The sequence below is a fragment of the Mauremys reevesii genome, linkage group 4 (genome assembly GCF_016161935.1).
Source record: "Mauremys reevesii isolate NIE-2019 linkage group 4, ASM1616193v1, whole genome shotgun sequence".
NCBI lineage: Eukaryota > Metazoa > Chordata > Testudines > Geoemydidae > Mauremys > Mauremys reevesii.
Window position 1 is genome coordinate 60,624,289 of NC_052626.1, and position 13,813 is coordinate 60,638,101.

Sequence of the window (13,813 nt, forward strand, 5' to 3'; positions counted from 1 at the left end):
GTTTTTGGCTCCTGAGGAGAGTGTTATATCGAGGTAGAGGTGTACTTGTGGCACGTTAGAGACTAACAAATTTATTTGAGCATAAGCTTTCGTGAGCTACAGCCCACTTCATCGGATGCATAGAATGGAACATATAGTAAGGATATATATATATACACACACATACAGAGAACATGAAAAGGTGGGATTTGTTAGTATCTTAGGCCTGGTCTACACTGGGGGAGGGGGGTGTGTCGATCTAAGGTACGCAACTTCAGCTACGTGAATAGCGTAGCTGAAGTCGAAGTACCTTAGCTCGAATTACTTACCCATCCCCACGGCGCGGAATCGACGTCCGCGGCTCCCCCGCGCAATATATTGAACTCCGAGAAATCGATTGCTACCCGCCGATCTGGCGGGTAGTGAAGACGTACCCTAAGGTGCCACAAGTACTCCTGTTCTTTTTGTGGATACAGACTAACACAGCTGCTACTCTGAGACCAATACTGTTGTTGATTTGTATTTTGGTACCCTACTTTTCTGAAACTTGTGTCAACTGCTAGCTGCAATCAACTATTCCTGTTGTTTAAGCTTATTATCAACTTCAGATCACCTGTAATTTGCATGGGTCTTTCCCAGAGTCATAATTTGACTTCAGGTGCTCAGATACCACAGTGGGTACAGTTTAAGCACCTCATTAGAGATTAAGTCCCAGGACACTATAATCATGTTTCACTCTGATTTCAGGCTAAATACACTCAACTCTTGAAGGCTTTTTCTTAATAGACATTCTGATCACCAGATGAGTCTAGCAGCCATCTTTCCATTTTTTTCAAGCATTGAAATATCCTCTTCCTTTCTGTACTCTATATGACACCATATTCTAAGTATGGCTTTTCGATTGCTTTAGAATAAAGCCACAATTTCTCTCTATATAATCATCATCAAAACAGAATTACACTTTGTGCTTGACTTGCCTTTGAAGGCATTCTTTTAGTTAGTAATGGAATAGTGCAAACTCTTCAATTTTCCCATATCGTTTAAACTTGCTGAAACTGTCTTAAATTTGAAGAAACATTTTTAGACTTATTTTCGTGTTCTTCATAACTGCAGGTTTCTTCAGCAGGGGTTGACGAAGCTTGTTCTTTAGAGAATTCTGAATACGAACTGCCCTCTTTTAAAATGGCCACCACCTTTCCCCCCCATTGTCCCTAATGGGATTAAAACCAAGCTGCCCTCAAAGAAAGATGATGATCCCCCTCTTGTCAGTTTTTTAAATTATTTATAACTTTTGAAATGTCATTGTTGAGGATACAGCCAATTTTCTGCTTGTATTTGTGCAGTCTGAAGCAGAGCTGTACACAGTATTCCAGGTGCAGTTGCACTAAGGCTGCAGAGACATCACTATTTCTTAACTTGGTCCTGCAGCTGTTGAATTTCTCCTCCTCCACCTCTCCCCTTACTCTGGCAGAATGACAACTAATGACAATCAAGAATTTTCGTTCTCATCTGTTATCTTTGTTAAAATATTTTCCTTCATGTTTGTGCTCTTCAGATAAATAAGAGTTTCTGTGTTCTCCTCTCCCACATCTGTGTATTGCGACATTCTTGCGTATTCCAACAAAAGGGTGGAACTCTGTGCTGTACCTGATACATCCAGCAGCACTGGTGCCAAGCATGTTCATCATCCAACCAATCAATTTGCATTAAATTCCATGCTTCTAGGATACTCTTTATCTCTGCTGGCTAGCTTTGATGAAAAGGGAGTTCTAGCAAGATGGAGAACTTTGCTTGCCCTACCTTGTTTATAAGCAGTCCATCTAATTAAAATAACATGGTAAAAATCTTTTCCTAGTGTTCCTGGAACATTATGTAATTGCTGAGATAACTAGATGATCTCACTCTTTAGCCTAAGCTTAAAGAGCATTGGTCAGTTTGGAAAAATAGAATAAAGGATGTTTTTAGTTTAAGTCACGCCGCTCTCTGAAAGGTTAACTAGTATATACAAGCAACACCTAAGATGACCAGAATTGAAAGAAAAACTTTCTTCAGTTGGTTTGCTTTTGCATTTAACAGCATTTGGTGTATGGAATGTTTCACTTTCCCTTGTATAGACAGTAGATCTCCCTTTGTGTAGGACTTTCTCTCTAGGTTGGAATGTGAGACTTTTTGTTTATTTAAAAAAAAAATGAGGGGAGAAAAGGGATGCAGAAAGAGAATGTTGGGTTGGTTTGGTTTGGTTTTTGTTTTGTTTGAAAGGTGCCAAACGGGTATAGCATATAAGGCTAGGTCTTAAACTAAAAGCTTTTTTGCTGGTATAGCTGGGACAGATGTGAGACCTTGGAAACATGAAAGACTGTTACATGGAGATTTTAATGCAAATTTCCAGTGCTGACTATGCAGATACCCAGCCCTTGGAAGCTTCTCCCCATAGGAGAAGTAAAATTAACTGGTTTTACCTGGTTTAGGAGGCCTGAGAGAGAGAGGCCAAATAAATGTAGAGAGAGTCAGCCTGATCTGACTCACGGAGAGAGTCACTCTGGAACAGAGAACTAACAAACTTATGGACCTACCAGGATCTCATGTAGATGATCAGTCATATCTGCGTAAGCTTAGGATGCATATAGATTGTTGATTTTTTTTTCCTCTGTAATGCTTTTGACTTAAATAAACGTACTGTACTTTGCGAAAGCTGGTTGGTCACTGACTCTCATTGTTCCTGAGAGAGCAGAACTGCAAGTGTTAAACTAAAGTCAGAGCTGCTAGGACAAGCACAGTGAATTGCAAGGGGACTGCATCCCTAAAACTCTGATCTGGAGGGAGAAGAACATGGAGGTTCCCAGCCTGACACCTAAGGGGATGCTCTTGAGGAGACCACAAAGGGGGCAGATGTGCAGTTAAACCCAGAACTGTGACAATAGCAATGTCAGTGGGGGGTTTGTTTTGTTTTGTTTATAAGGGGTAAGAGATTGCAACACATATACCAGCAAAACCCCTGGTGTAGATGCAGGTATAGTGGCAACAAAGTGACTGTCGGTAGGCTTATTTTACTTGCCAACTATAAGCCATCAGAAAAATCACTTATTTGCTGGTATAAATTGCATCTACACTACTATGGTTTGATGGTATAGCTATACCAGCAAACCTTTTCTACTGTAGAACTTGTCCTACAGAACAGGCAGAACATCCTTGAAAAAAAGGCCTAACCGAAACATCTTTGAACTCCAGAATTATTCAGATATGACAGAAAAAGTACCCCAGGATGGACACAGCAAGAGACTGAAAAGACGCCAAAATGAGGAACCTGTAGCTAAGAACAAAGCCCCTGTGAACCCAGCGATGCATCCCATGCAGAGCCAGCAAAGGGAGAAGATGGTTTCTGCTAAACGAAATGGAGCTGAAAGTAAGCGGAAACTGCAAGTAGTTCTTAGTCTGGTTACTTACAGTACTTCAAACAGGAATTTTGATTTATATACTATGTCCATAAAAATATTGTGGAATGTCCTGGTGGTCTAATAGCCCAGATCGTTGTCCCATGACAGATCGTTTGTTTGAGGAACACCTTTCACTTAAAGGTGATATGTGAAGAATCTTTTAAAATTGGACTTGTGCACTTGTTTTCTTTATGAATTTTAAAGAAGGCTTGAAAGTTGGAAGAGGGTGGGGGTTCTGCTTGGGTTTTTGCCTTGGGAATGTCAAGTCTGGTCTTCCATAGTTTTGGTGAAGAACTTCTTGGGGGTCTGAACATGCCCTTACTTAAATAAACCAGTGTATCAAATCTTTAGCAAAGGTCCATTTCCCAAACATTACTTCTTGGAGAACTAGTAAAATAATCTTCATAAGCTTAAAGCGAGTGAAAGGTACGCAGTTGAGAATGGAAGGGATTTGGGGTCAGGCTGTTCAAAACCTTTTTTGTTAACTATTTAAATCCAGTTACCATAGCCTTTCAGGATAGACAAGACCTGAATTTCTTATGTGAAAAGCAAGCTGAATATTAAAAAAAAAAACCCTTTCATGCCTGCTTTATACATTGTTTAGAAGAAGAAGAAGATGAAGATAGGGTGCACAATCTCAACTCTTTTCCTTTGCAGGTCACCTTTAAATTCAGTGCCTCTTGGATTATCATAAATGTGGTACTCTTCCTGAGGAAAGAGGTGGGGAAGAGTACTTCATGTGTTGTACTTCATTGGCCTCTGCTTGCAGATGACTCAACTTTCCCAGATGTGTAGTTAGTATAAATTTATACTCAGGCTAGAAAAAAAAATTATTGTTGGGCAACTTAGACAGCAAAAAAACATGTCCAGGCAAGTGACACTTCATCATTCCCTGCCTGCTGTGTTTGATGTGATGCTGAAAATCAGAACTGGTGTCTTCCTCACTTGTGTATGTTGCCGTGATCTTGAGCAGGTTTCAGGGGATCTGCCAAAATAAACCACAGAGCAGGACCAGCGTTAGACTCGCTGGACCCCAGGACACAAAGCCTGAGCCCCATTGCCCAGGGTTGAAGCCAAAGCCTGAGCAGCTTAGCTTTATGAAGCGGCCTATGATGTCGGGCCCTGAGCCATTGCCCTGCTTGCTAGCCCCTAATGCCAGCCCTGGCTTTCAATCTACTGGATATTGAGAAAAATAGTTGTGGCACAGGTGGACTATGGAATTTTTATAGCATGCTGGGGGGAGGGGCTCAGAAAGAAAAAGGTTGAGAACCCAAGCACTAAGCCATATACAATCTCATGCTCTGCTCCACCAAGATAGCACAATAGGTATGTACAGTCCCTGAATTGCAGCATGGGCATAACTGCTGTTCAATAGAGTATGCAAGAAAACTGTTATGGGAAGCCAACTTTAATGTTTTGCCCCAAGTTAGATATACCATTCAACACACCCAGTTGAGTTTTTCAAGCAACACACAATATATGAGCCATCTCTTTGACCCAACAAGTTGAGCTTTCAGATTTGAGAAACAGCTGTAGTATCCCTCTCTTACATCATGATCATAGTTCTTGTTTGAGTTTACACTTGCTGCCTTCTGTCTAAGCAATGGTTCCTTCTAGTGACACAAGTGTTCTGTTACAAGCTTACAGAGAATCTTACACACATGGGTTAAAAGAAATCACTAATTTTCCCATCCTTTGGTCCCGTTGTGGGGCTATTCTATACTGACTTTGACACAGACCTGAAATAAAAAATAACTGAGCACTCGCTTTCAGTCTACAAATGCTATCATACTCTAATCGAATGTCTTTTTAAAAAATACCGCTGTTTGTGAATTGTATTAAAATGAAGAAAGAAGACTAACTGAACTCAACAGAAATATCGGTGTAAACATGATACAAAAGAAGCTGAATTCAAACCATAAAAATTAGGAAAAGATTCAAGACTTATTGGCTAAATCTTTAGTCACTGTGTGGTTCTGCTCTCAAGTCTCTAAGTAAAAATGTCCCCCCCTGTTGAAACAGATAAGCTCCCAGATGTGCATTCGGGTATCTCTGCTTACAATAGTCATGGAAGCTTTTATTATTACTTGTATTAGTGCTGCAGAGCCAACACTTTTAAGAGAAAGTGAGTTGGGTTATGTTCCTTCTTTATGCATAATCAACAAAATACTAGTCATTCTAATGGAGTACTACTCAGACAGGGCCAATCCACTTACACTTTGTGCAGGCAATTGGGTTGCCACCCAGAGCAGAATTTGGCCTGCAGAACCTTTACTGATGGGGATGCATGAGAAGGAAATAATCTGCCTTGACTTTCCGATACCATATTGAGCTTGCAGTTGGCAAAGTCATCCTATTACTTGGGTACACCTTTGATATGGAAGCCTTTGAGAGACTATAAACATGGAACTCCACAATTCCATTTTTACTTCTTGTACTAGAGCCCAATTTAAGGGAGTGAATACTTCTTTGGCATACAAGCTTCCAGAGTTTCATGAAGCAAAAGAATAACTCGAGTTTTAATAGCGTTAAACTAACCTTCCAGTAGTTTTAACAGACTTGTTTGATTTGATTGTACCAGATGACACTCTCCCAGCCCATCCTCCAGCTGGGAAGATCCCTCGATATGTAAACCGTCTGTCTAAAACCGGAAAAACAGGAGTGAAACCCATTACGCCAAGTAAGTTATTTACTATCTCTGAAAACAGGCTTATTGTCCATGTATGAAAGGACACTTGCCTGTTACTGCCTAAATGAATCCAATCTCATTCTTTTTTTTTTAATGTGGGGCTCGAAATCTCATAGGGCTTGCTTGGGGAAAACATCTTGCTCTTTTATAAAGCAATTGTCATGGCTCTGAAGTGTTCCAGTGTGGTGTATATCTGCCTGTGTTTCTCCAAAGAGCTGGTTGTGTGTTGGTAGTAGATAAATGTGCTTAGTTTTAAAATCAGTTTGTCAAGTGCTTTGAAACCCTTCTGGGTGAAAAGCATTTATATATGTAAGGGTTTTTTTAACATCAGACAGGAATGCTAAATTAAGTTACTATCATTTTTTCTTTGAACTAATGATCTGCTCTAAAATGGATGCCCAGTAACTGAAGAAATAATGACTTGCCATTCGTTTAGGACTAGTCAAGGCAGAGATAGGCGACCACTTCCACTTGTTTTTAATCACTTAGACCAATGGTTCTTAACCTATTTACCATTGTTGGCCACATATGAAGCGCTCTGTTATGTGGACCACATCTACACTAAAATATATATATCTATACACAGCCTGTATGGCCCTGAGGCTGTCACATGGGCCACACCTGTGTGCTGGTTGGGCCACAAGCGGGCCGCAGTCTGAGAACCACTTACTTAGACTCACAGGATACAGTCAGGAAAAATAGTGCACTTAGATTTTTTTTTTTCTTTCCTGCCTATCCCCTAGTGACAATTATTCCAGGTTTGCTCCATCCTCTGATCATTTAAACTTGCCTATAAATGAGCAATCTTGACAATTTCTCTTTCATATATTTGGAATTTTGAAGATTTCAAGAAGCTGCATGAGGCTCACTTCGAGAAAATGGAGTCTATTGATGCCTACATTGAGAGAAAAAATAAACTGATTGAAAACTTCAGCAATTCTATCAATGAGGTCAAGGTAGGAATCAATAGAGGATCATATCCCTCATCCCTACATTCTTCTAAAATCTAGCGAGGGTTCTTTATTGCATTATCTCCTCACAGTCCCTCAGTATGAGTCATACATTTGTGCATGTGGCTAAAGAACCATTTTTGAGGAGTAGTTGACTGGTAGGAGGCCCATGCAATTTCAACGATCCTAACATCCCATAGACTGTGAGGATATAAGTCTATCCTGAGTACTTTTACTATACCTCCAGAACTGTTTCTGCCTGCCACAGAACTAACCTTTCTCTGACTCTATCGTGGTAGCATAAATACTTGATAAGTAGTTCCTAAGGGCGGGAAAAAAAAAGTAGACTACTAATTACATTGGTGGGGTTGTTTGGCTTTTTTGTCTACCTTCTTAATTGTCTGGGTTGCCATGGAACTTGAGCATCTTACAAAGTGGGATTTAAATGGTGGGCTTGACCTGTTAATGCCCATCCAAGGTGGAAAACTTAAGTGCTTTTTATATACCTTCTTATGGAAAGGCATTCGACTCACCTTCAAAAAAATGGCATGTAAATGGTTCTTAATGGCCCTTGATCTCTCTCAAATTCTGTATTCTAAACTTAAATGTGTGAGAATTCCAAAATAATGGCATTTCCAGATGTGACAAATGTGTGCACATGCCAAGATTTACAGCAATGTACACCAAGGAATATGGTCAAAACAAGAACATTGAAACTTATTCTGAATGTTACGTTTCTTATCTTGCTGAAAGATACCAAGTTTATGGATGACTATTTAAGACTCCATACATTTTATTTTTGCAGATGTTGGCTAAAAAAACTAACCACCCAAAGGCATGTGAGAAAGGAACTCCGTGCAGCAATTCTAACGTGAGTCCCCGTTCCCCCCACCGATAATCTTGTCTGTCTAGTTACGAGGGAGATCTTCTCTTTTTTTTTTTTTTTTTTGAAATATTATTCTTTTAAAGCAGACTGATCTGTGCACTTATGATTAAATGTATTATGTTCTGTAGCTCCAGCACAATCCAGGCAGCAGCGCCTATCCGAATGCTAAACTCTTGTGGAATGTGCTAAATGCTCAATTCTGTGTTTCTAGAAACGCTCCGGCGGCAGAGTGTTTTTATTCAGCCCACATCCCCAAAGAGGAAGGTTCTCTACCAGCTGTACTCCAGGCAACTTGCGGCGCTCCCCACGCATCTCTGTAGGCACCGCAAATCGGAGTATTTTATCTCAGAAATCTTCATTCAATCCCTCCATTCTCTCAACAACCAAAATGAATGTCAGGTAAAAAGGACTCACCAAAAACATCAGTCAAGTATTTGGTATAATATATGAACAACACAGTGAACTAAATCATGAAATTTAAAAATTGAACTTGAAAATTAAATTGCAATAAAAACATTGTGTGATTGTTGCATTAGTTGTTGATAGCACTTGATGCAGATTCAAATTCTTGTTCCATGTTCATGACAAGGAATGTGCCAAAGGATTATGTATTACAGAGTTTCATGTTTTCTCCAATAGATAAGAGACTTACATTGGTTGAAATGTTTTTAATGAACACCTGTTAATGTAGGAAGGTTCAGATCTTTATTCCGACTAATAACTACTTCCTTTCAGATTCTCAGAAGCTACAAAAGATAATGAACACAAGCGCTCCCTTACCAAGACTCCATCTAGAAAGTCACCATTCTTGGAGATTTGCACACCTGATAGCCAGAAAAGTGGCAAACCCACAATTAGAAAGAGCACTAATGGAAATGGAACAAACCATGAGATGACTGCATCAAAGACCAACCCTAATGGTAATCTTCTGAGAAACTGATGCTATAAAATGTACATAATATTTGGAAACAAGCTTTAATGCTTTAGCAAAGGACAAGGGGAAATATATTATTTCCCAAGACTAGAGTGATTCTTTAGGGGACTGCAATATCTTGTTTTTAAATTTATATTTTCTTTCAATCCTTTGACCTGAAAAGGGTAGGTGCTAAAAATCTTTGGAAAAGATAAAAGGCGAGGAAATTCTCTCCAGTCTAGCTGTTCATATTGTGTGTGGATCTGGCCCGCGGGACTGCCCCTGTGGCGCAGTGGGCCCCGCACTGCTCTCCAGAAGTGGCTGGCACCACACCCATGCAGCCCTTGGTCGGGGTAGGGGGGGGCGGGCAGAGGGCTCTGTGCATTGCTCTTGCCTCCAGGCATCGCCCCCCGCAGCTCCCATTGGCCTGAAACAGGGAACCGTGGCCAGTGGGAGCTTCGGGAGAGGTACCTGGAGGTGCAGCAAGGGCAGCACACATGGAGCTCTCTGCCCCCCCTCCCCTCCAGGGGCTGCAGCACTTCCTGAAATGGCATGGGGACAGGAACAGGGCAGGCAGGCAGGGAGCCTGCTCTGGCCCTGGTACGCACCACTGCCACCCCGGAGCCTGAAGCCCTCCTGCCCCCCAACTCCCTGCCCTGAGCCCCCTCGTACACCCTGCACCCCTCCTGCACCCGAGCTCCCTGCCCTAAGCCCCATGCCTGCACCGTGCATCCCTCCTGCATCCCAACTCCCTGCCCTGAGCCCCCTGTAACACCCCGCACCCCTCCTCTGCCCCAAATCCTTGCCCTGAGCCCCTTTCTGCACTGCACACCGCACCCCTCCCCCCCCCCACATCCCAACCCCCTGCCTTGGCCCTGCATACAATTGCCCCACCCAGATGTGACTCTCGGCCCAAAAAGTTTGCCCACCCCTGTATTAGCAGATAAAAGTGCCCCAAGGAAACATAAAAGCACCATTGCAGACTTGGTACTAGAGTACTCCAGAAGAGGTTTAAGTGTCCTTGTAGAAAAGCTCCCTGGACCACCAAATAACCACGCAATGGAATAGGGAACGAGCTATCATACTTGCTCAGGAGAAGTGGAAAGCCATGTATGGTGTGATGCATGACTTACTAGTCTCAAAATATACCCATACAATTGTATAGAAGTCCCACTTCTGATAATAAAACTAACAGTTCATATCCTACAGAATATTGAAGTTGAGAGCAGAGAACCAAGCGTTGGGACAGCATGTGAAGGCCATGTCCTGAGGTAGAAATAAATTAGATAGCTAAAATAAATCAATCCTGAGCAAGAAGTCAGTATTAGAACAGCTTGAGTGGTTTACTTGTGTTTTGGGTAGTTCGGGATTAGGGTTAAATTCAACATATCTTGGAAGCACTGATAAAAGTTTGTATGGGATATGTAGGCCAGCTACTATAAGGAATAAGGTACCCCAGGTAGTCTTGTTTTCTTAAACATCTTAAGAAAGGACTGAGCTCCTCACTAGTGACACCTCACGTCCTATGTGCCACATAGGACGTATGTGTCAAGGACCCAAGAATGATATGCAGGCACTTATGCCAATCAGTACAGTATCCATTTGTTGGTTATCTGTTTTTTCTGTTGAAACGTGAGATTAAGACGTAGAGAATCTTGAACTGCTAGAGAATTAATGTTTTTAAATGAAGACTTAGATTCTGGAGTAAATTTATGTAGCATTTTAAAAATAATCCCTGGTTCTGTAGCAAACTACATGACCATGTAAATTGCATTATACATGTGACTCACAACTTTTACTTGGTACTATGAGTTTGCTCAGTGGTGTGCAAGTAGAACTGTTCCCAGCCATCCTGTACCCTCAGTGTCTTCTAGTGTGGACCACATGCTAGACTGTGTCACAGACACTTCCTTTTCTAGTCATAGTTTTGTGGACCACTTTCCATGCTCCTCATGATTGCTCCTCCTTATGTAAACTACAGTAATTGCTTACATGAAAAAATAGCAATAGTACTTAATATATTTTTAGTTGTGATTTTTAAGGTGACAACTGGAAATAAGCATCATGTGATCAGTGTGCTCTCCGTAGACCACTGGGAGACCACAGGGCAGTTGAGAAACACTGAACTAGATATATGGCTTAGCAGATCTGATACACACCAGGGCTATCTACTTAAAACCAAACCAAAAGAGGGAGACCTTCCACATCTTCCCTTCGTACGCTATTGCCCCATATTGTTCAACCTCTTCCCTGTTGTTCAAAGTGTTAAATGTGTTTTCAATGGAATACATTGTATAGTGTGTGGATGCTTGGTAGTTTGTAAGACCCTATGGTACTTCGGTTTGACTGGCTTATAGAACTGGGCTGTTGTAGTGCTCTCCTTGTGTAGTTTCCCAACTGTTTGCTTTTAGGAGCAGAAATTCTTGTTCCCTCTCTCTAAACATGGTACCCTGGTTTTCTTTTTAGCTGTTACACCATTCAAGTTTGCAGCTCAGACTGCAGAACCCACAAGTACCAAGAAACCAACATTTGATCTGAAAGCAAGTCTGTCAAGGCCACTTGGATATCAGCCACACAAAGGTACTGTGACTTTGTGCTATTTCCATGGGGGAGACAAAAGCACCGAGCTTATGAAAGAGGGCATTTTTACATTATGTGCAGCAACAAAGCACCTCTGTCATATCACATATCTGATCACACACTCTACATGGGGATGTAGCCTTAAAAATGATCACTTGTGCTCTGAAGTTAAATCATTCAAAGTATGTTCTCTAGCAGAGAGGCTTTTGTTAAGACAATCTGGGCTTTTAACAGCTGGATTGGTTCTTTCTGTTTGCTGCTAGAGGAATTCTAGTTTCTCAAGTGTTTAGACACACTGCATTCTAGGTGTCAGAACATCAAGTTCAAATAAACAGGCAACTTTTTCCAAGCCCTGTCTAATACCTATTCACCAGGCTGAAAAACACACCCTCCTGTTGAGCCTATAGATGCTGGATTCCTGCTGACTGAGCTCTGTTGCCAATTAACGCTGCCCTCCTACCACCACCACACAAAACAAGTCAGTTCTGGGACACCTCTACAACAACATATGTCCCCCCATAAATCAAGTTCTTTGAGTGATTGCTCATGTCCATTCCATTGTAGGTGTGTGTTCGCCACATGCACTGGTGTCGGGAATTTTTCCTTCAGTGGTATCCATAGGAGACAAGCTCCAGCACCCTCTGGAGTGGTGCACGTATGTGCCGGTATAAGGGGCACCGCTGGCTCCCCCCTCCCTCAGTTCCTTCGTACCACCAGTGACAGTGCTGGAACATCTCCTTGCCTCGGCTAGCTTACTTCTCTCAACAGTGTCTAGTTATGAACTTTTTGTATATAGTTTTTGTATATAGTTCTTAAAAACTTTTATAGTTTTACAGTTCCCTAGTGTTAGAGTTAGTAATAGTTGGTTAGTCCTGGATGGGACTTAGCCTAGGGATGGGGCCTTGTGACTACTGCAAGAAACTTATGCCAGTCAGTGATCCCCATAAAAGATGTCTAAAGTGCTTGGGGGAAACCCATGTGAGTGACAAGTGTCACATCTGTAAGAGCTTCAGACCACGAATGGAAAAAGAAGCAGGTATCGTTGAGTGCTCTTTATGGAGTCAGCCTTCGCACTGGCATCGGAGCCGACTAGATCTGACTCTGTTCCAAGCAGTGCAGCCTCGGTGTGGAGCGTGCCACCAGCACCAACCTGAGACTGGCACCGATCCCCATCCCTGGTACCACTTGAAAAGCAAAGAAAGACCAGGAGAGGGCGTTATCCTGTATCCCGTAAATGGAAGGAGAGAGCCAGAGGACAGCAAAGACCATGAGGGGCAGCTTTTTCTCTATGGATGGTGGCCAGGCTCCAGCACCTACAGAGCTGTTTGGGCCCCCTTTGAGATTCGCCTACCACCCCAGAAAGCAGCAGAGGCACTCAGCACCTGGTGGTGCTGTCCATGCCAGAGGCTGCTAAGAATATATTGTCCCTTCTGGTGCCGCCCATGCCTGCTACTAAGGTGCACCATTCCAGGGAAAAACCCGCCCTGGGACCCTTCCAGTGGTCTTTGTCAGTGCAGCAGCGCTTACCTGAACAGTGCCACCAGCCCCCAGATGTGGGTCAGCTTACCTACCAGAGTTCCCAGTGTTGTTCTCCAGTCTCTAGGCAGTGTTCACTGGGATCCCGGCATCAATCACCAGCTGTCTGGCACAGACCCTTGGAGGCGCATCACCAATCCCCAGAACTCCGGCCTAGAGCGTCTGTATAGGTCTCCAGGCTCACGGCACCATTCCAGAGGGTTGGTACACTGGTCCCCTGAGTCCTGTTACCAGTCTCCAGTTCACTGGTACAGATCTCCATGGGCACGTTGACGGTCTCCAAGATGTCAATCCTCTCACTCCCGTTCTCACTTCTGGTCCACGGAGCAGCACCGCTCTCACAGCGTGAGGCTTCGATCACCGGGGTACCGCCGAACGCAGTTGCCTGTCACCGGAACGCAGCCGCCAGTCACTGGAAACGTGGCACCGAGAGACATCATCCCAGTGGAGATCCGCAGAGCAAGCCAACAGGAACAGAGTAGATAGGTGACATCAGTCCTGTCCTGGTCCCCCAGACAAGTCTCCCCCTCTTCAGGCTCTGAAAGCAAGGAGGAAGACCTGCCCGCAGGCCAAGGCCACCTGCCGCCAGGACCATCGGCATTTCCTTCTGGGCCCCCAGGGGCTGCATGGCCTCCGGGCCAATTGCCAACCCCCTGGCATCTGTGTAATCCCTGGGCATTTCTGCAACCATCACTGGGGCATCAGTTGGTCTCAGGGTCATCGGAAAGACAGTCGGCCACAGTCTCCTGCCCGCCCCCTGACTCGGAAGCGGAGTCAAAGAAAGCTCCACAGGGACAGCCAGCTGCAACCAAGGCTCCTCTGGCAGAGGCAGTGGAGTTACCAGGC

The 13,813-nt window shown here is 43.2% G+C and overlaps 1 protein-coding gene across 3 annotated transcripts in view; it reads left to right on the top strand.

Annotated features, from left to right (window-relative positions):
• The window catches only part of NUSAP1 (nucleolar and spindle associated protein 1), a 32,713-nt gene that overhangs the window by 8,598 nt on the left and 10,302 nt on the right, over positions 1-13,813 (top strand). For all 3 annotated transcript variants that reach the window (XM_039536213.1, XM_039536211.1, XM_039536212.1), the window contains exons 4-10: positions 3,208-3,382; positions 5,995-6,093; positions 6,946-7,058; positions 7,858-7,923; positions 8,150-8,337; positions 8,674-8,858; positions 11,318-11,431. In XM_039536213.1, coding sequence (XP_039392147.1) covers positions 3,208-3,382; positions 5,995-6,093; positions 6,946-7,058; positions 7,858-7,923; positions 8,150-8,337; positions 8,674-8,858; positions 11,318-11,431 — 940 coding nt within the window. The remainder of the gene's footprint in view (positions 1-3,207; positions 3,383-5,994; positions 6,094-6,945; positions 7,059-7,857; positions 7,924-8,149; positions 8,338-8,673; positions 8,859-11,317; positions 11,432-13,813) is intronic.